This window comes from Oncorhynchus mykiss, chromosome 9 (assembly GCF_057628025.1).
Source record: "Oncorhynchus mykiss isolate SJ-2025 chromosome 9, ASM5762802v1, whole genome shotgun sequence".
NCBI lineage: Eukaryota > Metazoa > Chordata > Actinopteri > Salmoniformes > Salmonidae > Oncorhynchus > Oncorhynchus mykiss.
In genome coordinates, this window is record NC_143030.1 from 35,496,047 (window position 1) to 35,521,023 (window position 24,977).

The 24,977-nt window shown below is 43.7% G+C and overlaps 1 protein-coding gene across 2 annotated transcripts in view; it reads right to left on the reverse strand.

The window, feature by feature from the left end:
• LOC110531927 (sodium/potassium/calcium exchanger 2) overlaps positions 1–24,977 on the reverse strand; it is a 177,036-nt gene that overhangs the window by 72,059 nt on the left and 80,000 nt on the right. For both annotated transcript variants that reach the window (XM_021615417.3, XM_021615421.3), the window contains exons 4-5: positions 23,090–23,198; positions 9,321–9,335 (exon numbers count right to left, since the gene is read on the reverse strand). In XM_021615417.3, coding sequence (XP_021471092.2) covers positions 9,321–9,335; positions 23,090–23,198 — 124 coding nt within the window. The remainder of the gene's footprint in view (positions 1–9,320; positions 9,336–23,089; positions 23,199–24,977) is intronic.

A 24,977-nucleotide genomic window follows, 5' to 3' on the forward strand; every position in this document is an offset into this window, starting at 1 on the left:
TATTAACTGAGCTGATATAAAAGATTCCAGAAATGTTCCATATGCACAAGAAGCTTATTTCTCAAATTGTTGGCATTCCTGTTAGTGAGCATTTCTCCTTTGCCAACATAATCCATCTACCTGACAGGTGTGGCATATACATTTTTTATTTATTTAACTAGGCAAGTCAGTTAAGAACAATTTCTTATTTACAATGACCGCCTACCCCAGGTGACACTGGGCCAATTGTGCACCGCCCTATGGAACTCCCAATCATGTCCTGTTGTGATACAGCCTGGAATTGAACCAGGGTCTGTAGTGACATTTCTAGCACTGAGATGCAGTGTCTTAGATTGCTGCTCCACTCGGGAGCCCCATGAAGCTAATTGAACAACATGAGCCTTACACAGGTGCACCATGTTTCGGGACAATAAAATGTGCAGTTTTGTCATACAACACAATGCCACAGATGTCTCAAGTTTTGATGTAGTGTGCAATGTGCATGCTGACTGCAGGAATGTCCACCAGAGCTGTTGCCAGAGAATTGAATGTTAATTTCTCCACCATAAGCCTTGTTTTAGAGAGTTTGGCAGTACGTCCAACCAGCCTCATAACCGTAGACCACGTGTAACCATGCCAGCCCAGGACCTCCACATCAGGCTTCTTCACATGTTTGGATTGTCTGAGACCAGCCACCCGGACAGCTGATGAAACTGTGGGTTTGCACAACCGAAGAAATTCTGCACAGAAACCGTCTTAGGGAAGCTCATCTGCCTTCTCGTTGTCCTCACCAGGGTCTTGACCTGACCACAGTTCGGCGTCGAAACCGACTTCAGTGGGCAAATGCTCACCTTCAATGGCCACTGGCATGCTGGAGAAGTGTGTAGGTGAGCAGTTTTCTGATGTCAACGTTGTGAACAGAGTGCACCATTGGGTTGGTGAGGTTATATTATGGGATACTATGGACAACAAACACAATTGCATTTTATCGATGGCAATTTGAATGCATAAAGATACTATGACGAGATCCTGAGGCCCATTGACATGCCATTCATCCGCCGCCATCACCTCGTGTTTCAATCAGCATGATAATGCACAGCATGACTAGACATGTCACCCATTGAGAATGTTTGGGATGCTCTCGATTGATATGTACGACAGCGTGTTTCAGGTCCCGCCAATATCCAGCAACTTTGCACAGCCATTGAAGAGGAGTGGGACAACGTTCCACAGGCCACCATCAACAGCCTGATCAACTCTATGCGAAGGAGACGTGCCGCGCTGTATGAGGCAAATGGTGGTCCTCTGTGGCTCAGTTGGTAGAGCATGGCGCCAGGGTTGTGGGTTTGATTCCCACAGGGGACCAATACAAACATGTATGCATTCACTACTGTAAGTTGCTCTGGATAAGAGCATCTCCTAAATTACTAAAATGAAGATACTGACTGGTTTTCTGATCCATGCCCCAACCTTTTTTTAAGGTATCTGTGACCAACAGATTATGGGCCCAATGAATTTACTTTACTTGACTGATTGTCTTAAATAAACTGTAACTCAGTAAAATCTTTGAAATTGTTGCATGTTAAGTTTATATTTTTGTTTAGTACAGGTATAGTTCTATAGTTTGAAGTAAGAATAGCCTGAACATTTCAAAGTTGGTCTTGTAGCTTAATTGGACAAGGAGCAGGACTATTTTGAATAGCTATTACTGTCTTCCTATTGTTCCCATTCAAACACATAATTTTATGAAAATTCAAAATCGTTATATTAGGAAAATAACTTAATAGTATCATAAATCTGAATGCAAGCCATCTAAGTTGGAGCAGTGGCAAATCCAAATAATTCCCATTCAAACCTATGGCGCTTCTATGAACATTTATAATTCAAAAAGTAGACATAGTATCAAAAAACCTTTGACAAGGAATCAAAGTTGGGTCAGTCTGAACATCGCAACATTGGTTTGGTGTTTATAGCTTAAATGGTGTAATATTCCCCATGTAAGTCTATGACCCTTTTTTTGTCATTGAAATACGAATGTATTAAATATTGTTGTAGTACAAAAAGTATAAATGTAATAAAAAAATATTTCCTCAAGCAATCCAAGTTGGGGCCATCAGCACATTTAAAAGTTGGTTTCATGTTTACAAATCATACTAACTTAAATAATTTAAGCGCTTGAGTGGGCAGAATAAATAAGTAAGCACATTCATTGTACATTGAATGTATAATGCGCATTTCATTGAAAAACTATCTCAAAGTGCTACAGTTGAGCACTACTCATCAATGAATGCGGGGCTTGTACCGCATACCTAGTCAAACGTCAGCTTGGCTTTTGTCCCTCCAAGACAAAGCACCAAATTGTATTGTATTAGGTAATTTATTTTGTCTACTATCATCTCTGAATTTGTGACTAACACAAGTTGTTGATTTCTAAAGAGATGCTAAACCTAGCTGCTTCCGGATCCTATCACATCTCTTAGAAAATGTGCTCCAAAAGGGTTCTTTGGCTGTCCCTGTTACGGTGCGTGAATGAGGACCCAAAAGCGAATTAACTTAAACAGAGCTTCTTTAATTACCAAACATAGGTAGGCTCAGACGGACCGGCAGATTCCGACAGGACAAGACAAGGTTACAGCAAACATGACGACAGTCTGGTTCAGGCATGAAACACAACAAACAAGAATCCGACAAGGACAGGAGCAGAAACAGAGAGAGATATAGGGACCTAATCAGAGGGAAAAAGGGAACAGGTGGGAAAAGGGGTGACGAGGTGGTTAGGAGGAGACAAGGCACAGCTGGGGGAAAAGAGGGGGAGAAAAGGTAACCTAACAACGACCAGCAGAGGGAGACAGGGTGAAGGGAAAGGACAGAGACAAGACACAACATGACAGTACATGACAGTACCCCCCCACTCACCGAGCGCCTCCTGGCGCACTCGAGGAGGAAACCTGGCGGCAACGGAGGAAATCCTCGATCAGCGCACGGTCCAGCACGTCCCGAGAGGGAACCCAACTCCTCTCCTCAGGACCGTACCCCTCCCAATCTACGAGGTACTGGTGACCACGGCCCCGAGGACGCATGTCCAAAATTCTACGGACCCTGTAGATGGGTGCGCCCTCGACAAGGATGGGGGGGGGGGGGAAGACGAGCGGGGGCGCGAAGGACGGGCTTGATGCAGGAGACATGGAAGACCGGGTGGACGCGACGAAGGTATCGCGGAAGAAGAAGTCGAACTGCGACAGGATTAATGACCCGAGAAATACGGAACGGACCAATGAACCGCGGGGTCAACTTGCGAGAAGCCGTCTTAAGGGGAAGGTTCTGAGTGGAGAGCCAAACTCTCTGACCGCGACAATATCTAGGACTCTTAGTTCTACGCTTATTAGCAGCCCTCACAGTCTGCGTCCTATAACGGCAAAGTGCAGACCTGACCCTCTTCCAGGTGCGCTCGCAACGTTGGACAAAAGCCTGAGCGGAGGGGACGCTGGACTCGGCGAACTGAGATGAGAACAGCGGAGGCTGGTACCCGAGGCTACTCTGAAAAGGAGATAGCCCGGTCGCAGACGAAGGAAGCGAGTTGTGGGCGTATTCTGCCCAGGGGAGCTGTTCTGACCAAGACGCAGGGTTGCGAAAAGAAAGACTGCGTAAGATGCGACCAATAGTCTGATTGGCCCGTTCTGCTTGACCGTTAGACTGGGGGTGAAAGCCGGAAGAGAGACTGACGGAAGCCCCAATCAAACGGCAAAACTCCCTCCAAAATTGAGACGTGAATTGCGGACCTCTGTCCGAAACGACGTCTGACGGAAGGCCATGAATTCTGAAAACATTCTCGATGATGATTTGTGCCGTCTCTTTAGCAGAAGGAAGCTTAGCAAGGGGAATGAAATGAGCCGCCTTAGAGAACCTATCGACAACCGTAAGAATAACAGTCTTCCCCGCTGACGAAGGCAGTCCGGTGACAAAATCTAAGGCGATGTGAGACCACGGTCGAGAGGGAATAGGAAGCGGCCTGAGACGGCCGGCAGGAGGAGAGTTACCGGACTTAGTCTGCGCGCAGACCGAACAAGCAGCCACGAAACGACGCGTGTCATGCTCCCGGGTGGGCCACCAAAAACGCTGGCGAATGGAAGCAAGCGTACCCCGAACGCCAGGGTGGCCGGCTAACTTGGCAGAGTGAGCCCACTGAAGAACGGCCAGACGAGTAGGAACGGGAACGAAAAGAAGGTTCCTAGGACAAGCGCGCGGCGACGGAGTGTGAGTGAGCGCTTGCTTTACCTGCCTCTCAATTCCCCAGACAGTCAACCCGACAACACGCCCCTCAGGGAGAATCCCCTCGGGGTCAGTGGAGGCTACTGAAGAACTGAAGAGACGAGACAAAGCATCAGGCTTGGTGTTCTTAGAGCCCGGACGATAAGAAATCACAAACTCGAAACGAGCGAAAAACAGCGCCTGACGCGCATTAAGTCGTTTGGCAGAACGGATGTACTCAAGGTTCCTATGGTCAGTCCAAACGACAAAAGGAACGGTCGCCCCCTCCAACCACTGTCCCAATTCGCCTAGGGCTAACCGGATGGCGAGCAGTTCGCGGTTACCCACATCATAGTTACGTTCCGACGGCGACAGGCGATGAGAAAAATACGCGCATGGGTGGACCTTGTCGTCAGAGAGGGAGCGCTGAGAAAGAATGGCTCCCACGCCCACCTCTGACGCGTCAACCTCGACAACGAACTGTCTAGAGACGTCAGGTGTAACAAGGATAGGAGCGGATGTAAAACGATTCTTGAGGAGATCAAAAGCTCCCTGGGCGGAAACGGACCACTTAAAGCACGTCTTGACAGAAGTAAGGGCTGTGAGAGGAGCTGCCACCTGACCGAAATTACGGATGAAACGACGATAGAAGTTCGCGAAGCCGAGAAAGCGCTGCAGCTCGACGCGTGACTTAGGGACGGGCCAATCAATGACAGCTTGGACCTTAGCGGGATCCATCTTAATGCCTTCAGCGGAAATAACAGAACCGAGAAATGTGACGGAGGAGGCATGAAAAGTGCACTTCTCAGCCTTCACAAAAAGACAATTCTCTAAAAGGCGCTGGAGGACACGTCGAACGTGCTGAACATGAATCTGGAGTGACGGTGAAAAAAATCAGGATATCGTCAAGGTAAACGAAAACAAAGATGTTCAGCATGTCTCTCAGGACATCATTGACTAATGCCTGAAAGACAGCTGGAGCGTTAGCGAGGCCGAAAGGAAGAACCCGGTATTCAAAGTGCCCTAACGGAGTGTTAAACGCCGTCTTCCACTCGTCCCCCTCCCTGATGCGCATGAGATGGTAAGCGTTACGAAGGTCCAACTTAGTGAAAAACCTGGCTCCCTGCAGGATCTCGAAGGCTGAAGACATAAGAGGAAGCGGATAACGATTCTTCACTGTTATGTCATTCAGCCCTCGATAATCTATGCAGGGGCGCAGAGACCCGTCCTTCTTCTTGACAAAAAAAACCCCCGCTCCGGCGGGAGAGGAGGAGGGGACTATGGTACCGGCGTCAAGAGCTACAGACAAATAATCTTCGAGAGCCTTACGTTCGGGAGCCGACAGAGAGTATAGTCTACCCCGGGGGGGGGTGGTTCCCGGAAGGAGATCAATACTACAATCATACGACCGGTGTGGAGGAAGAGAGGTGGCCCTGGACCGACTGAACACCGTGCGCAGATCGTGATATTCCTCCGGCACCCCTGTCAAATCACCAGGCTCCTCCTGTGAAGAAGAGACAGAGGAAACAGGAGGGATAGCAGACATTAAACATTTCACATGACAAGAGACGTTCCAGGAGAGGATAGAATTACTAGACCAATTAATGGAAGGATTATGACAAACTAGCCAGGGATGGCCCAAAACAACAGGTGTAAAAGGTGAACGAAAAATTAAAAAATAAATGGTTTCACTATGATTACCAGAAACAGTGAGGGTTAAAGGTAGCGTCTCACGCTGAATCCTGGGGAGAGGACTACCATCCAGGGCGAACAAGGCCGTGGGCTCCTTTAACTGTCTGAGAGGAATGTCATGTTCCCGAGCCCAGGTCTCGTCCATAAAACAGCCCTCCGCCCCAGAGTCTATTAAGGCACTGCAGGAAGCTGACGAACCGGTCCAGCGTAGATGGACCGACAAGGTAGTGCAGGATCTTGAAGGAGAGACAGGAGTAGTAGCGCTCACCAGTAGCCCTCCGCTTACTGATGAGCTCTGGCCTTTTACTGGACATGAAGTGACAAAATGACCAGCGGAACCGCAATAGAGACAGAGGCGGTTGGTGATTCTCCGTTCCCTCTCCTTAGTCGAGATGCGGATACCTCCCAGCTGCATGGGCTCAGCACCCGAGCCGGCAGAGGAAGATGGTAGTGATGCGGAGAGGGGGGCAACGGAGAACGCGAGCTCCTTTCCACGAGCTCGGTGACGAAGATCAACCCGTCGCTCAATGCGAATAGCGAGTTCAATCAAGGAATCCACGCTGGAAGGAACCTCCCGGGAGAGAATCTCATCCTTTACCTCTGCGCGGAGACCCTCCAGAAAACGAGCGAGCAAAGCCGGCTCGTTCCTGCCACTGGAGGCAGCAAGAGTGCGAAACTCAATAGAGTAGTCTGTTATGGATCGATTACCTTGACATAGGGAAGACAGGGCCCTGGAAGCCTCCTCCCCAAAAACAGATCGATCAAAAACCCGTATCATCTCCTCCTTAAAGTCCTGATACTGGTTAGTACACTCAGCCCTTGCCTCCCAGATTGCCGTGCCCCACTCACGAGCCCGTCCAATAAGGAGAGATATGACGTAGGCGACACGAGCAGTGCTCCTGGAGAAAGTGTAGGGCTGGAGAGAAAACACAATATCACACTGGGTGAGGAACGAGCGGCATTCAGTGGGCTCCCCAGAGTAACACGGCGGGTTATTGATTCTGGGCTCCGGAAATTCGAAAGCCCTGGAAGTGGCCGGTGGATCAAGGCGGAGATGGTGAACCTGTTCTGTGAGGTTGGAGACTTGGGTGGCCAGGGTCTCAACGGCATGTCGAGCAGCAGACAATTCCTGCTCGTGTCTGCCTAGCATCGCTCCCTGGATCCCGACGGCTGAGTGGAGAGGATCCGAAGTCGCTGGGTCCATTCTTGGTCGGATTCTTCTGTTACGGTGCGTGAATGAGGACCCAAAAGCGAATTAACTTAAACAGAGCTTCTTTAATTACCAAACATAGGTAGGCTCAGACGGACCGGCAGATTCCGACAGGACAAGACAAGGTTACAGCAAACATGACGACAGTCTGGTTCAGGCATGAAACACAACAAACAAGAATCCGACAAGGACAGGAGCAGAAACAGAGAGAGATATAGGGACCTAATCAGAGGGAAAAAGGGAACAGGTGGGAAAAGGGGTGACGAGGTGGTTAGGAGGAGACAAGGCACAGCTGGGGGAAAAGAGGGGGAGAAAAGGTAACCTAACAACGACCAGCAGAGGGAGACAGGGTGAAGGGAAAGGACAGAGACAAGACACAACATGACAGTACATGACAGTCCCCATAGGATAACCATTTTTGGTTCCAGATAGAACCCTTATGGGTTCCAGGTAGAACTCTTTTCTGGGGAAAAGGCTCTACACGGAGCTACTGAGTGGTGCAGCGGTCTAAGACACTGCATCTCAGTGCTAGAGCCATCACTACAGACACCCTGGTTTGAATCAAGGCTGTACAACAACCGGCCGTGGTTGGGAGTCCCATAGGGCGGCACACAATTGGCCCAGCGTTGTCCAGGTTTGGCCAGTGTAGGCAGTAATTTAAATAAAAATGTGTTCTAAACTGACTTGCCTAGTTAAATAAAAAAAAACATGGAACCAAAAAGGGTGGGGCTAGCCAAATAAGCCTTTAAAAGGTTCTAGATAGAAAAAAATATGCTATTAGCGAACGAGCATAGCGTCTTTGTTCTTCATCATATGCTCTGCCAGAGCGTGCTCTGGGATGAGCTACCAACCCTGTCGTTCACGTTTTGTTGACATGACAACATGATTTCATGCCACTATTTTATATTTTTATGTTTTCCCAGTGTACACCATGTTCAGGACTGAGTTAAAATTATTCAACTAGCTATCTAAATTGCGAACTAGATCGAGATGGAGCACACATTTTGTTTTATTTATCCCAAAAGTTATAATTCCCCCAGTCACAGATCTGTGTAAACCTCTGACAATGAAGCTGATCTCAGCTATGAATATTCAACAGAACTCCACAGATAACAAGACTGTGTTCGGATCAGAGGTCTGGTTAAGAACTTAGATGTACTGTAAGGCTGTGCAGGTTACTATGACATGATTTTGTTATTAAAAGAGAGCTCAGGCACAAAACCAAAATGTTCAATGTAGCCAACCCCTCCCTGTTTTCTGCAGTTCAATATTTGATGCAGCTCCTAAGTGATATTGTTTTTAGCGCCACACTGATGGAAAAAGAGAGAGTGTGCTGACAGTTGTGGTGTGTAATAATAGCACAGGGCGTAGTCAGACTTGAATTGTCTCTTCCAAAAAGGACCTTCAATAAAACAGGATGAACACAATAAATTTAGGAACCACTTCCAAAACAGAAATGATCCAACTCTATAATGACCAAATTACCCATTTGTGCAAGTTAAACATCCATGGTTACATTACAAGTGCCATCAGTTTAAAGTTTTGCATTTACAGTTTAGAAAATATACCACGTACAGTACAAAATGCAGCAATGTGATTGAAAAAAAAATGTAATGAAAAACTGTGCCTGACACTGCAAGGATTTCTAAACACAACCATTATTCTGTCTTCCCAAATGTTTGTGTCATTTTTGTCTTGACTTCTAAGTCAAAAGGAATGTCTATAAGTACAAAGACACTCAAAGTGTAAGGTTAGGTGTGGTTTGTTACACGCTATGACTAGCTAGCTGACCATAATACTAACACCTTTTTTTGAACATGCCAAGCTGCTAAAAGACAGTATTGTTAGTGTCAGAGACTAAAATACAATTACATGCTGTTTGTGTCATCCTGAAAACATGTAGATTTATTAAGGAATCAAAGTGGCAAGAATCTTCTCCTCAACTGGGCAAACACACCACAGACACAGTGAGCAATGGTCGGCCACGGACTGTTTTTGGTCTTTCCATAGTCCTCTGTCCTCTACTTTTTTTGGACGTGTGTCAAAGAACAAATCATGTACCTAGCTCTCTCAGTGTTTGGCCCCAATGTATCTCCCGGTCCCATGCATGCAAGATGGTCAGTATAGCATGTATTGTTACAATGGTTAGCTTACAAGGGGTAAAAAAGAGATAGTTAGAAAAGTAACTCACCAGAATCAGCAAATTCTGAGGGGACAGAGGAAGAAAGAGAAATACAGAGAGAGAGAAAAGATAAACCAGATGATGTATAAGTTGATAAAACATGATAAAACATTGGATCTTATGAAAGGTTTGCATTATGCTTAGGCCATTAACACCAATGAGAGTTGGCTCTGAATTATCTGAATGAGCTGGATAAATTATGGTTAAGTAGATCAAAAAATTAAATAAGCACATTTGGCCATTGGAATATTGCTACACTCTTAGAAAAAAAGGGTTCCAAACTGGTTCTTTGGTTGTCGAAAAAGTTCTACCTGGAAACAAAAATAGTTATTCAACGGGTTCTCCCATGGGGGACAGCCGAAGAACCCTTTTAGGTTCTAGAAGCACCTTTTTTGACAGACATGTACTGGACTTTATAGACATGTTTTTTTGCAAAATGGGCTTTGTTGTTCCTGAGCTTTACAGTGAGGTTATATTCAGCTTTAACCTCTCTGGGGTAGGGGGCAGTTTTTTGACATCCAGATGAAAAGCATGCCCAAAGTAAACTGCCTGTTACTCAGGCCCAGAAGCTAGGATATGCATATAATTGGTATAATTGGATATACAACACTCTAAAGGTTCTAAAACTATTACAATATTGTCTGTGAGTATAACAGAACTGATATGGCAGGCAAAACCCTGAGGACAAACCATCCAGAATTTTTTGTTGTTGAGGTCATAGGATTTTCCAATTGTTTTCTATGGGACTCCCTTATTATTAGGAACCTGGTTGCAGTTCCTATAGCTTCCACTAGATTTCAACAGTCTTTAGAAATTGTTCGATGATTTTCTTTTGAGAAATGAAGAAGTCATTGTGTCACTCCAGGTGACTCTACTGTTTTGGTGAGCGTGAACTGGAGTGTGCTTCACGTTGTTTTTATCCGGTATAAGAAACAGTTTATTCTGTCTTAAATTTGATAAATTATTTACGTTTTAGGGTACCTGAGGTTGGATTAGGAACGTTGTTTGAAATGTTTGGACCAAGTTTACAGGTAACTTATTAGATACTTTGTAGGCATGTTAAGGGCGAGTTGAAACCGGTGTATTCCTGAATCAAACACGCCAAATAAATTGACATTTTTGGGTCATAAAGAAGGACATTATCGAACAAAAGGACCATTTGTGATGTTTCTGGGACATTTTGGAGTACCTTTGAAGAAGATCTTCAAAGGTAAGGCATTAATTATATCTCCATTTCTGACTTTTGTGACGCACCTGCATGGTTGAAATATGATTGTCATGTGTTTGTATGCAGGGCGCTGTCCTCAGATAATCGCATGGTTTGCTTTCGCCATAAAGCCTTTTTGAAATCTGACACAGCGGCTGGATTAGCAAGAAGTTAAGCTTTATTTTGATGTATAACACATATATTTTCAAGAATGTTAAATATTTGAATTTAGTATTTTGGGATTTTGGGCACTGCAATTTCACTGGATGTTGGCCAGTTGGGACGCTAATACAAAATAATGTACCACAGTCTTTTTTTATTTTTTTATTTATCAAATCTTATTAGTCACATGCGCCAAATACAACAGGTGTAGACTGTGTAGACTCTTGATACTACCCATCCCGGGTCCGGGAGCGTAATCATCAACTGACACTAATTAGCATAATGCAACGGACATAAATATTACTAGAAAATATTCCTATTCATGAAATCACAAGTGAAATATATAGAAACACAGCTTAGCCTTTTGTTAATCACCCTGTCATCTCAGATTTTGAAAATATTATTTACAGTCAAAGCAAGACAAGCATTTGTGTAAGTTTATCGATAGCCTAGCATAGCATTATGACTAGCTAGCAGCAGGCAACCTGGTCACGAAAATCAGAAAAGCAATCAAATTAAATCATTTACCTTTGATGAGCTTCGGATGTTTTCACTCACGAGACTCCCAGTTAGATAGCAAATGTTCCTTTTTTCCCAAAATATTATTTTTGTAGGTGAAATAGCTCCGTTTGTTCTTCACGTTTGGCTGAGAAATCAACCTGGAAATTGCGGTCACTACAACGCCGAAAAATATTCCAAATTAGCTCCATAATATGGACAGAAACATGGCAAACGTGGTTTATAATCAATCCTCAAGGTGTTTTTCAAATATCTATTCGATAATATATCAACCGGGACTGGTGGCTTCTTAGTAGAATAGAGAGAAACAATGGCCGCATTTGTCCTTTACTCTCACTCTGAGAGACTTCAGCTGACCACTGACGCAATGTTGACGTTCAGGCTCATTTTTCAAAATAAAAGCCTGAAACTATGTATTGTGACACTAGACACATTAGGGAAGCAGTAGAAAAAATGAATCTGGTTGATATCTCATTCACTGCTCAATAGGGACGCATAGGAACGCAGAGCCTCTAAATAAGAGTCCCTTCCTGTTTTGCAGGCTTTTTCCTGCAACATCAGTTCTGTTATACTCACAGACAATATTTTTACAGTTTTGGAAACTTTAGAGTGTTTTCTATCCTAAGTTGTCAATTATATGCATATTATAGCATCTTGTCCTGACAAAATAGCCATTTACTTTGGGGATGTTATTTTTCCAACAATGAAAATAGTGTCCCCTAGATTCAAGAGGTTGTGAAATGCTTACTTACGAGCCCCTAACCAACAGTGCATTTTAAAACAAATATGAATAAAAATAACAGCATGAGCCAAGATGGCGTAGCAGTGAAGACGTGTTTTGTTTGTCCTCTTGTGTACTTTTGTATTTTTCTTATTTTTTGTATAAATATATATTTTTAAATCTCAATCTCTTTTCGATTTTTAATTTGATTATACCTTCCGGTAACCTGCCTCACCCAATGTGATACGGAATCGATATTATTTTTAACTTTAGAACACATTCAAGAACCTCCAGAAGCTAACCAGCTAATTAGCTACAATATATTTAGTCATTGTTAGCCACTGCTAGCGGCTTTTACCTTCTGCAGAGATACCAGCCCTGTTCTTAGCCTGGATATTACTCGCCAACCTACCAGTATCGGACTGTCTCTCCACAACAACGCCGGATTCCTGCCGTAATCCCTGGGCCAATACTTCTAATCTTCAAAGCTAACTTGCACCCTCCGTGGCACCCAGTACCGAAGCTATCCCTGAGGCCCACCTCCTGGCCTACTCAGCTGTTTACCCGAACCCCACTCATGCACGGCTAGAGTCCAATACTCCATTGGATCTTTGCTGTAAACTCTGGACCTTGGCACCGGATCACCTCTGCTACCGATTGGCTATAGTGGCTAACGCCACTGCCACGAAGCTAGCACCAGTTAGCCGTGAGCCAGGCACATCTCCCGGCTAGCAAACAAAATTCTACAATACCTTTTTCTCCATCTGGCTTGGATTCTCTGTCGACACGGCGCCCCTCCGCACCACCACGTCTGGTCTGCCGACGAATACTCCATCCACTGTGCCTTCAATCAGCCTCCATCTGAGCAGACCCCCCTACCACCCCCGGGCTACTAACTTTAAACGCCGTGTCGCCTGCGTGCTAGCGTAGTGGCTAGCTGTTCCATCTACTGCTGCCCCCTGGTTCCATCTACTGCTGCCCCCTGGACACTATGATCACTTGGCTACATAGCTGATGCCTGCTGGACTGTCCATTAATCACGGTACTCCATTCTGTTTATTTATGTTTTATCTGTCGGCCCCAGCCGCAAACTCAGGCTCTGTGTGTAGTTAATCCGACCCTCTCCGCCTAGTCATCGCCATTTTACCTGCTGTTGTTGTGTTAGCTGACTAGCTATTGTTGTCTCACCTGTTGTTTTAGCTAGCTCTCCCAATCAAGACCTGCGATTACTTTATGCCTTGCTGTATGTCTCTCTCAAATATCAATATGCCTTGTATACTGTTGTCCAGGTTAGTTATCATTGTTTTAGTTTACAATGGAGCCCTTAGTTCCACTCCTCATACCTCTGATATCTCCTTTGTCCCGCCTCCCATACATGCGGTGACCTCACCCATTATAACCAGCATGTCCAGAGATACAACCTCTCTTATCATCAGCCAGTGCCTGGGCTTACCTCTGCTGTACCCGCACCCCACAAACCCCTGTCTGCACATTATGCCCTGAATCTATTCTACCACGCCCAGAAATCTGCTCCTTTTATTCTTTGTCCCCAACCCTATAGGCGACCAGTTTTGATAGCCTTTAGCCGTACCCTCATCCTACTCCTCCTCTGCTCCTCGGGTGATGTGGAGGTAAACAAAGGCCCTGCATGTCCCCAGGAACCCTTATTTGTTGACTTCTGTGATTGAAAAAGCCTTGGTTTCATGCATGTCAACATCAGAAGCCTCCTCCCTAAGTTTGTTTTACTCACTGCTTCAGCACACTCTGCCAACCCTGATGTCCTTGCCGTGTCTGAATCCTGGCTTAGGAAGGCCACCAAAAATTCTGAGATTTCCATACCAAACTATAACATTTTCCGTCAAGATAGAACTGCCAAAGTGGGAGGAGTTGCAATCTACTGCAGAGATAGCCTGCAATGTTCTGTCATACTTTCCAGGTCTATACCCAAACAGTTCGAACTTCTAATTTTAAAAATGAATCTCTCCAGAAATAAGTCTCCCACTGCTGCCGCCTGCTACCGACCCCCCTCAGCTACCGAGCCCCCTCAGTTTGTTCTGTTAGGTGACCTAAATTGGGATATGCTTAACACCCCGGCAGTCCTACAATCTAAGCTAGATGCCCTCAATCTCACACAAATCACCTCAGTCATGATCAAGGTACTAAACAATATCATAACCGCCATCGATAAAAGACAGTACTGTGCAGCCGTCTTCATCAACCTGGCCAAGGCTTTCGACTCTGTCAAACATCATATTCTTATCGGCAGACTTATCGGTAGCCTCGGTTTTTCTAATAACTGCCTTGCCTGGTTCACCAACTACTTTGCAGACAGAGTTCAGTGTGTCAAATCGGAGGGCATGTTGTCCGGTCCTCTGGCAGTCTCTATGGGGGTACCACAGGGTTCAATTCTCGGGCCGACTCTTTTCTCTGTATATATCAATAATGTTGCTCTTGTTGCGGACGATTCCCTGATCCACCTCTACGCAGACGACACCATTCTGTATACTTCTGGCCCTTCCTTGGACACTGTGTTATCTAACCTCCAAACGAGCTTCAATGCCATACAACACTCCTTCCATGGCCTCCAACTGCTCTTAAACGCTAGTAAAACCACATGCATGCTTTTCAACCGTTCGCTGCCTGCACCCGCACCCCCGACTAGCATCACCACCCTGGATGGTTCCGAACTAGAATATGTGGACATCTATAAGTACCTAGGTGTCTGGCTAGACTGCAAACTCTCCTTCCAGACTCATATCAAACATCTCCAATCCAAAATCAAATCGAGAGTCGGCTTTCTATTTCGCAACAAAGCCTCCTTCACTCACGCCGCCAAACTTACCCTAGTAAAACTGACTATCCTACCGATCCTCGACTTCGGCGATGTCATCTACAAAATAGCTTCCAATACTCTACTCAGCAAACTGGATGCAGTTTATCACAGTGCCATCCGTTTTGTTACTAAAGCACCTTATACCACCCACCACTGCGACCTGTATGCTCTAGTCGGCTGGCCCTTGCTACATATTCGTCGCCAGACCCACTGGCTCCAGGTCATCTACAAGTCTATGCTAGGTAAAGCTCTGCCTTATCTCAGTTCACTGGTCACAATGGCAACACCCACCCATAGCACGCACTCCAGCAGGTGTATCTCACTGATCATCCCTAAAGCCAAAACCTAATTTGGCCGCCTTTCCTTCCAGTTCTCTGCTGTCTGTGACTGGAACGAATTGCAAAAATTGCTGAAGTTGGACTTTTATTTCCCTCACCAACTTTAAACATCTGCTATCTGAGCAGCTAACTGATCGCTGCAGCTGTACATAGTCCATCGGTATATAGCCCACCCAATTTACCTACCTCACCCCCATACTGTTTTTATTATATTTACTTTTCTGCTCTTTTGCACACCAGTATCTCTACCTGCACATGTTCATCTGATCATTTATCACTCCAGTGTTAATCTGCTAAATTGTAATTATTCACTCCTCTGCCTATTTATTGCCTACCTCCTCATGCCTTTTGCACACAATGTATATAGATTCTTTTTTTTCTCTACTATGTTATTGACTTGTTTATTGTTTACTCCATGTGTAACTCTGTGTTTTTGTCTGTTCACACTGCTATGCTTTATCTTGGCCAGGTCGCAGTTGCAAATGAGAACTTGTTCTCAACTAGCCTACCTGGTTAAATAAAGGTGAAATAAAAAAGAGATCAAAAAAGAGATAAAAGTAACAAGTAATTAAAGAGAAGCAGTAAAAAATAACAATATATACAGGGGGGTGCCGGTACAGAGTCAATGTGTGGGGGCACCGGTTAGTTGGGGTAGTATGTACATGTAGGTAGAGTTATTAGTGACTATGCATAGATGACAACAGAGTGGCAGTAGTGTGGAGAGGGGGGGGGGGGATGCAAATAGTCTGGATAGCCATTTGACTAGATGTTCAGGAGTCTTATGGCTTGGGGGTAGAAGCTGTTTAGAAGCCTCTTGGACCTAGACTTGGCACTCCGGTACAGCTTGCCATGTGGTAGCAGAGAGAACAGTATATGACTAGGGTTGCTGGAGTCTTTGACAATTTTTAGGGCCTTCCTCTGACACTGCCTGGTTTTGAGGTCCTGGATGGCAGGAAGCTTGGCCCCAGTGATGTACTGGGCCGTTCGCACTACCCCTCTGTCTTGCACCATGGTAAATGAATACCACCCAATGGAAGGTTGTTCTTTACAAGCTCCTATCCCACTGGGCACACCCTGGTTGAATAAACATTGTTTCCACGTCATTTAAATGAAATTGACGTCAGTGCCCAGTGGGATGTGTCTAGTGAGACTAGACAGCATCATTCCACTTACATTTACAAGTCTCTATGAGATATTTATGAACACTGCCGGCTTTATATAACACCACTGAGCAACTTAAGGTCTAAAAGCCTGCAAGGGATGGTGAGGCTTAAGGACAAGATACTTTGGCTCTGTCTTAGACTGATGCTTCTGCTTGCCCTATCCAGTGTGGGCAGACGGTAGCAGAGCATCTGGTCTCAGACAGCTTCTACCTCCAGGCCATAAGACTGTTAAACAGCGTCCTTAGCTGTCCACCAGCACAAACATGAGGTTCAGAGATTATTTGCACTAGGGTTTGGAACCAAACTTATTTTCCAATCGTTTCATTCTGAACAGAACCCCCCCCAAAATTGTTCCGTTCCACTGTTCCGACCAGCAAAATAAGGTGCTAAACCATTTCAAACCCCCCCCCCCAAAAAGTGATGGTTTATATAATTCCTTTCGGTTTCTTTTTTAACCTGTAAAATTGATTGGTTTTTACATTTAGCTAATTCAATTACTTCACCAATCCGTGCAGATAGAGCAGCTTGCCATGTAGCGGGCAGGATAGTTGTTTACATGTGCGGTGGACAGACAAGTGTAGAGCGCGAGATGCAGGCGGGGAGAGATTGAGAGAGGGTGGAGGAGGAGGCTGCTTGAAGCGTTGAATGTCTTGTTATGACATGCATTATCTGAATCAAGCCCACAGAATTATACGCTACCTACAGAGGAGCAGCTTTGAATGTCTTTAAATTTTTGAGAGTTGATTGGACCAGAGCTAGCTTGCTAGCAAGCTTGTGTGTGTAGTGCGGCACCAGAATTAAAAACACATCTTACCTTTTGCAGTTAATAAAGCCAATGTGAAACTAAAGTATCCTTAACAAGCATTGAAAAATGTATCTATTCTTCTCTAATGAAAAATGTATCTTCCTATCTTATAAATCACGCTTTTCACTGATGTTCCCTCTAATATTTTGGGGGACTGAGCAAATTTTAGGTCTTGTGAGTGGAAACTTGAAAGTTGTGAGAATTTTTCGCAACTTCTGGCATGCATTTACAGTGAACAGTGAGGCTGTACCTTTACAGTTTTAGCCAGTAGCCAATATGCTTTCGTGGTTATTTTAGCATAATGTAGACCTACCAACAAAACTAATGGAGCAAATCCCAATTCCACATGGAAATAGCCTTTGACTTATATGATATAGCCTACAGTATATACAGTGCCTTGCGAAAGTATTCGGCCCCCTTGAACTTTGCGACCTTTTGCCACATTTCAGGCTTCAATCATAAAGATATAAAACTGTATTTTTTTGTGAAGAATCAACAACAAGTGGGACACAATCATGAAATGGAACGACATTTATTGGATATTTCAAACTTTCAAATCAAAAACGGAAAAATTGGGCGTGCTAAATTATTCAGCCCCCTTAAGTTAATACTTTGTAGCGCCACCTTTTGCTGCGATTACAGCTGTAAGTCGCTTGGGGTATGTCTCTATCAGTTTTGCACATCGAGAGACTGACATTTTTTCCCATTCCTCCTTGCAAAACAGCTCGAGCTCAATGAGGTTGGATGGAGAGCATTTGTGAACAGCAATTTTCAGTTCTTTCCACAAATTCTCGATTGGATTCAGGTCTGGACTTTGACTTGGCCATTCTAACACCTGGATATGTTTATTTTTGAACCATTCCATTGTAGATTTTGCTTTATGTTTTGGATCATTGTCTTGTTGGAAGACAAATCTCCGTCCCAGTCTCAGGTCTTTTGCAGACTCCATCAGGTTTTCTTCCAGAATGGTCCTGTATTTGGCTCCATCCATCTTCCCTGTCCCTGCTGAAGAAAAGCAGGCCCAAACCATGATGCTGCCACCACCATGTTTGACAGTGGGGATGGTGTGTTCAGCTGTGTTGCTTTTACGCCAAACATAACGTTTTGCATTGTTGCCAAAAAGTTACATTTTGGTTTCATGTGACCAGAGCACCTTCTTCCACATGTTTGGTGTGTCTCCCAGGTGGCTTGTGGCAAACTTTAAACAACACTTTTTATGGATATCTTTAAGAAATGGCTTTCTTCTTGCCACTCTTCCATAAAGGCCATATTGGTGCAATATACAACTGATTGTTGTCCTATGGACAGAGTCTCCCACCTCAGCTGTAGATCTCTGCAGTTCATCCAGAGTGATCATGGGCCTCTTGGCTGCATCTCTGATCAGTCTTCTCCTTGTATGAGCTGAAAGTTTAGAGGGACGGCCAGGTCTTGGTAGATTTGCAGTGGTCTGATACTCCTTCCATTTCAATATTATTGCTTGCACAGTGCTCCTTGGGATGTTTAAAGCTTGGGAAATCTTTTTGTATCCAAATCCGGCTTTAAACTTCTTCACAACAGTATCTCGGATCTGCCTGGTGTGTTCTTCATGATGCTCTCTGCGCTTTTAACGGACCTCTGAGTCTATCACAGTGCAGGTGCATTTATACGGAGACTTGATTACACACAGGTGGATTGTATTTATCATCATTAGTCATTTAGGTCAACATTGGATCATTCAGAGATCCTCACTGAACTTCTGGAGAGAGTTTGCACTGAAAGTAAAGGGGCTGAATAATTTTGCATGCCCAGTTTTTCAGTTTTTGATTTGTTAAAAAAGTTTGAAATATCCAATAAATGTCGTTCCACTTCATGATTGTGTCCCACTTGTTGTTGATTCTTCACAAAAAAATACAGTTTTATATCTTTATGTTTGAAGCCTGAAATGTGGCAAAAGGTCGCAAAGTTCAAGGGGGCCGAATACTTTCGCAAGGCACTGTACACAACCAGTCCTCAGAACAGCAGACCATTTTACAGGTCAACAACACTAGTCATTTACTCCTTTAAACTATTGACAATATTTCTTCACACCTACATTTCAAACATTTCTTCGGCACTCACTTATTTTAAAAAAAAAATGGAAATGCTCAACTACATTCATCCCACATATAAAAACATGGCTGCTATGTTTCTCTGAACTTCAAAAATCTCCTTCATCTAAGCTTTAATATGGAGAATCCTTTGGAACGCAAATCATTCAGGGCATCCTCAAGTTCCTTGCCTTTCTATTTGCATTGCAAAATTGGGTGATATTTTCACCCTACTCCCTTGACGGGATTAGATTGGAATGACACTGTACCTCCCCACTGAATTAGCATATTCAGCCCTGACGCGATGCCATTTATAATTTCTCTGTAAATAGCTAATAGGTTTTCAACTTGGATTAAAATAAATCAGCTCTCTCCTTCACTAGATTCCCGATATTACACTGACCTCACATTACATTTAAGATGTTTCCCTTAGCAGCCATTTATTAGGATAAAAGCATTACACATATCTGTGGGCTAATAGTGTTTGTGAAAGTCCCATTATATGGACTCACACCATTACATACAATGCCTTAAGAAACTATTCATATACCTTGACTTATTCCACATTTTGCTGTGTAACAGCCTGAATTCAAAATGTATTTAAAAAATATTTTCTCACCCATCAACACAATATCTCACAATGACAAAGTGAAAACATTTTATTATTAAAAAAAATGAAATACAGAAGTGTAATTTAGGTAGCTATTACACGCCTTTGCTATGCCACTCCAAATTGAACTCAGGTGCATCCCATTTCCTTTGATCATCCTTGAGACGTCACTACAACTTGATTGGAGTCCACCTGTGGCCAATTCAATTGTTTAGACATGACATTTAAGACAGAAACACGCCTGTCTATAAAAGGTCCCACAGTTGACGGTGCATGTCAAAGCAGAAAGGAACTATCCGTATATCTCTGAGATAGAATTGGGGAATGGTATTAAACAATTTCTGGAGTGTTGGAAGTTTCCAAGAGAACGGTGGTCTCCATCATTGGGAAATTAGAAATATATATAACTACCCAGACTCTGCCTAGAACTGGCTGTCCGAACAAACTGAGCAACCGGGCAAGAAGGACCTTGGTCAGGGAGGTGACCAAGAACTGATTGACAACTCTGACAGAGCTACAGAGTTTCTTGGCTGAGATGAGAGCACAGCACTGCACCAATCTGGGCTTATGGGAGAGTGGCAAGATGGAAGCCACTCATGAGAAAAAGGCATATGGCAGCACGCCTGGAGTATGAAAAAAGACATGTGAAAGACTATGAGAGAATAAGGCAAAAGATTATGTGGTCTGATGAGAATTTTTTTTAACTATTTGGCATGAATGCAAAGTGCTATGTCTTGAGAAAACCAGGCACAGTTCATCACCCATCTAACACCCTCACTAATGTGAAGCATGGTGGTGGCAGCTTCATGCTATGGGGATGCTTCAGTGTCAGGGATGGGTGAATTATTATGGGGATGGGTGAAAGATGGGTGTGTAGATAGGTGGAAAAAAAACATATTTAACCTCACTATGGTAGGGGGCACTATTTTCACCTCTGGATGAAAAGCGTGCCCAAATTAAACTGCCTGTCACTCATGCCCAGAAGCTAGGATGTGCATATTATTGGTAGATTTGGATAGAAAACACTCTACAGTTTCTAAAACTGTTAAAATAATGTCTCTGAGTATAACAGAACTGATATGTCAGGCGAACACTTGAGAAAAATCCATCCAGGAATTGGGATTTTTTTATGTTTGTAGTTTTCCATTGACTGCCTATAGAGTATCCCATGACTTAGGACTCAAATTACACTTCCTATGGCTTCCACCAGATGTCAACAGTCTTTGGAAATTGTTTCAGGCTTGTATTCTGAAAAATGAGGGAGTAAGACCACTCTGAGTAAGTGGACAGTGGAAAGTCCCCAGACCTGTTTGCTGCGCCCGACCAAGAGCACGCCTTTCTTGTTTTTCTTTCATATTGACGAAGCTATTGTCCGGTTGAAATATTATCGATCATTATGACTAAAAACAACCTGAGGATTGATTATAAATATCGTTTAACATGTTTCTACGAACTTTATGGATACTATTTGGATTTTTCGTCTGCCTGTTGTGACTGCCTTTAAGCCATTGGATTACTGAACAAAACGCGCCAACAAAACAGAGGTTTTTGGATATAAAGAGGGACTTTAACGAACAAAACAAACATTTATTGTGAAACTGGGAGTTTCTTGTCAGTGCAACCATATGAAGATCATTGTGAGTGCAACCATATGAAGATCATCAAAGGTAAGTGATTAATTGTATCGCTATTTCTGACTTTTGTAACTCCAATACTTGGCTGGTAACTGTTTGTAATGTTTTGTGTGCTGGGTGCTGTCCTCAGATAATCGCATGGTATGCTTTCGCCGTAATGCCTTTTTAGTATCCTGAGGGGGAAAAGGCTTTGTCCTCAGATCCTCAAAAGGTTCTACAGCTGCAACATCGAGCGCATGGTTGCATCAATGCCTGTTACGGCAACTGCTCGGCCTCCGACCGCATGGCGTTACAGAAGGTAGTGCGTATGGCTCAGTACATCACTGGGGCTAAGCTGCCTGCCATTCAGGACCTCTACATCAGGCGGTGTCAGAGGAAGGCCCTAAAAAAAAAGACCCCAGCCACCCCAGTCATAGACTGTTCTCTCTACTACCGCAAGCCAAGCAGTGCTAGAGTGCCAAGTCTAGGACAAAAAGGCTCCTCAACAGTTTTTACCCCCAAGCCATAAGACTCCTGAACAGGTAATCAAATGGCTACCCGGACTATTTGCATTGTGTGCCCCCCCAACCCCTATTTTATGCTGCTGCTACTCTCTGTTGATCATATATGCATAGTCACTTTAACTATACATTCATGTACATACTACCTCAATTAGCCCAACTAACCGGGCTATCTGCATTGTGTCCTGCCACCTACCACCCGCCAGACCCTCTTTTACGCTACAGCTACTCTCAGTTTATCATATATGCATAGTCACTTTAACCATATCTACATGTACATACTACCTCAATCAGCCTGACTAACTGGTGCCTGTATATAGCCTCGCTACTGTATACAGCCACGCTACTGTTATTTTTCACTGTCTTTTTTTACTGTTGTTTTTATTTCTTTACTTACCTATTGTTCACCTAATACTTTTTTTGTTTGTTGAAATTGCACTGTTGGTTAGAGCCTGTAAGTAAGCATTTCACTGTAAGGTCTACACCTGCTGTATTCGGCGCACGTGACAAATAAACTTTGATTTGATTTGAAAGGTGGTAATTAGGGGGATGTACAGTGCGTGGCCTTTCTGTTCTTTCCATGTGTTTGATACCATTCCATTCACTCTATTCCAGCCATTATTATGAACTATCCTCCCCTCACTAGGCTCGTATGGGGTACTGTATATGTTCACAGAGCCCTGGTCTGAAATAACAAGCAAAATTCTGCTACAATAAATCACAATATAAAGTATAGGGCCCAAGCAACAGGTTTAACCTGGGAATGTTATTTACAGCTCTCAGAGCTATACTGTAAGTCAGAGCAGCAAGTGACTTGAAGTACATTATACTACTGTACTGCTCTGAGAGGGATAGTAGTGGATAGTGCTACATTTATGGTAGAATGAAGACATTCATTTCACAGTATATAGGTTTTATGGTGTGTTCTATATTTATTTATCAAAAGGCCATGAACCACATGGTTCTATTAGAATCCATCTAATTGCAAAAACGTATGTGCAACAACTCAACCTCTCTCCATTGAGCGTTGGTCGAGTGACAGAAAGTCCTGGGTTAACCTGAAGAGGACCGGGATTATGAACACCCGTTAACTTTCTGGCACTCTATGGAAGTGGAACCAGGCAAAGATAAAAACAAGGCATACCATGTTGCTTTGTGTAAACATTAGTAGCAAGACAAGAATAGAGAAACAGTGTTGTGTATGTTGGATAACTGCTTACCTTCACTGAGTGGGTCCAGTGTGTGGATCATAAGCTGAAAGATGCTGTTTCTCATCAGGCTGTTGTGCAGGGAGGCTGAGCTGCCACCTCTCTGGAGCCGTGGCCTAGCCTGCAAAAGGAGGTCAACGCTGTCAAACAAACAATGGCACCATTACACAATCCTTTCAAGTCCTTGGCTGTTCCCCTAAGGAAATACCTGAAGGACAAAGGCTTGTGGCACCTGGTCACACGACTGGACAGTATTCCAGGTGTGACAAAACTAGGACATGCCTTGTTGATAGTGTTGTTTATAAGGCAGAACAGAGCTTTATTATAGACAGACTTCTTCCCATTTTAGCTACTGTTGCATCAACATGTTTTGACTATGACAGTTTACAATCCAGGGTTACTCCAAGCAGTTTAGTCACCTCAACTTGCTCAATTTCCACATTATTTATTACAAGATTTAGTTGAGGTTCAGGGTTCAGGGAATGATTTGTCCCAAATACAATGCTTTTAATTATAGAAATACTTAGGACTAACTTGTTTATTGCCACCCATTCTAAAACTGGCTGCAGTCCCTTTTTAAGTATTGCAGTGATTTCACTCACTGTGTTAGCTGACATGTACAGTGTTGAGTAATCCGCATACATAGACACACAGGGTTTACTTAGAGCCAGTGACATGTCATTAGTAAAGATTGAAAAGTGTAAGGGGTCTAGACAGCTGCACTGGGTAATTCCTGATTATACCTTGATTGTGTTGGAGAGGCTTCCATTGAAGAATACCCTCTGTGTTCTGTTAGACAGGTAACTCTTTATCCACAATATAGACAGGTAACTCTTTATCCACAATATAGTAGGGGGTGTAAATCCATAACACATATGTTTTGCCATCAGCAGACTATGATCGATAATGTCAAAAGCCATACTGAAGTCTAACAAAACAGCTCCCACAATCTTTTTATAATCCATTTCTCTCAGCCAATTTCTCCCAGACTCTCAGCCAAACCTCAGCCAGTCATTTGTGTTAAATATCCTTCCCTATAAACATGCATAAAGTCTGTCAATTTGTTTAATGTAAAATAGCATTGTATCTGGTCAAACAACATTTTATCCAAAAGCTTACAAAGGGTTGGTAACAGGCTGAATTGGTTTGCTATTTGAGCAAGTTTTACTTGAGTAGCGGAATGACTTTTGCTTTACGTACAGTTGAAGTCAGAAGTTTACATACACTTAGGTTGTCATTAAAAGTCATATTTCAACCACTCCACAAATTTCTTGTTCACAAACTATAGTTTTGGCAAGTCGGTTAGGATATCTACTTTGTGAATTACACAAGTAATTTTTCCAACAATTGTTTACAGACAGATTATTTCACTTATAATTCATTGTATCACAATTCTAGTGGGTCAGAAGTTTACATACACTTTTACATACACAAGTTGACTGTCCCTTTAAACAGCTTGGAAAATTCCAAAATATTATGTCATGGCTTTAGTAGCTTGTGATAGGCTAATTGGCATCATTTGAGTCAATTGGAGGTGCACCTGTGGATGTATTTCAAGGCCCACCTTCAAACTCAGTGCCACTTTGCTTTAAATAATGGGAAAATCAAAAGAAATCAGCCTTGACCCCAGAAAAAATTTGTAGACCTCCACAAGTCTGGTTCATGGGAGCAATTTCCAAACGTAGGTACCACGTTCATCTGTACAACCAATAGTACGCAAGTATAAGCACCATGGGACCACGCAGTAGTCATACCGCTCACGTTCTGTCTCCTAGAGATGAACTTACTTTGGTGTGAAAAGTGCAAATCAATCCCAGGGCCTGAGGCTGGAGGAAATATGGCCACAGTAAAACCAGTCCTCAGCAAGGAAGAAGCCCCTGCTCCGAAACCGGAGCAAAAA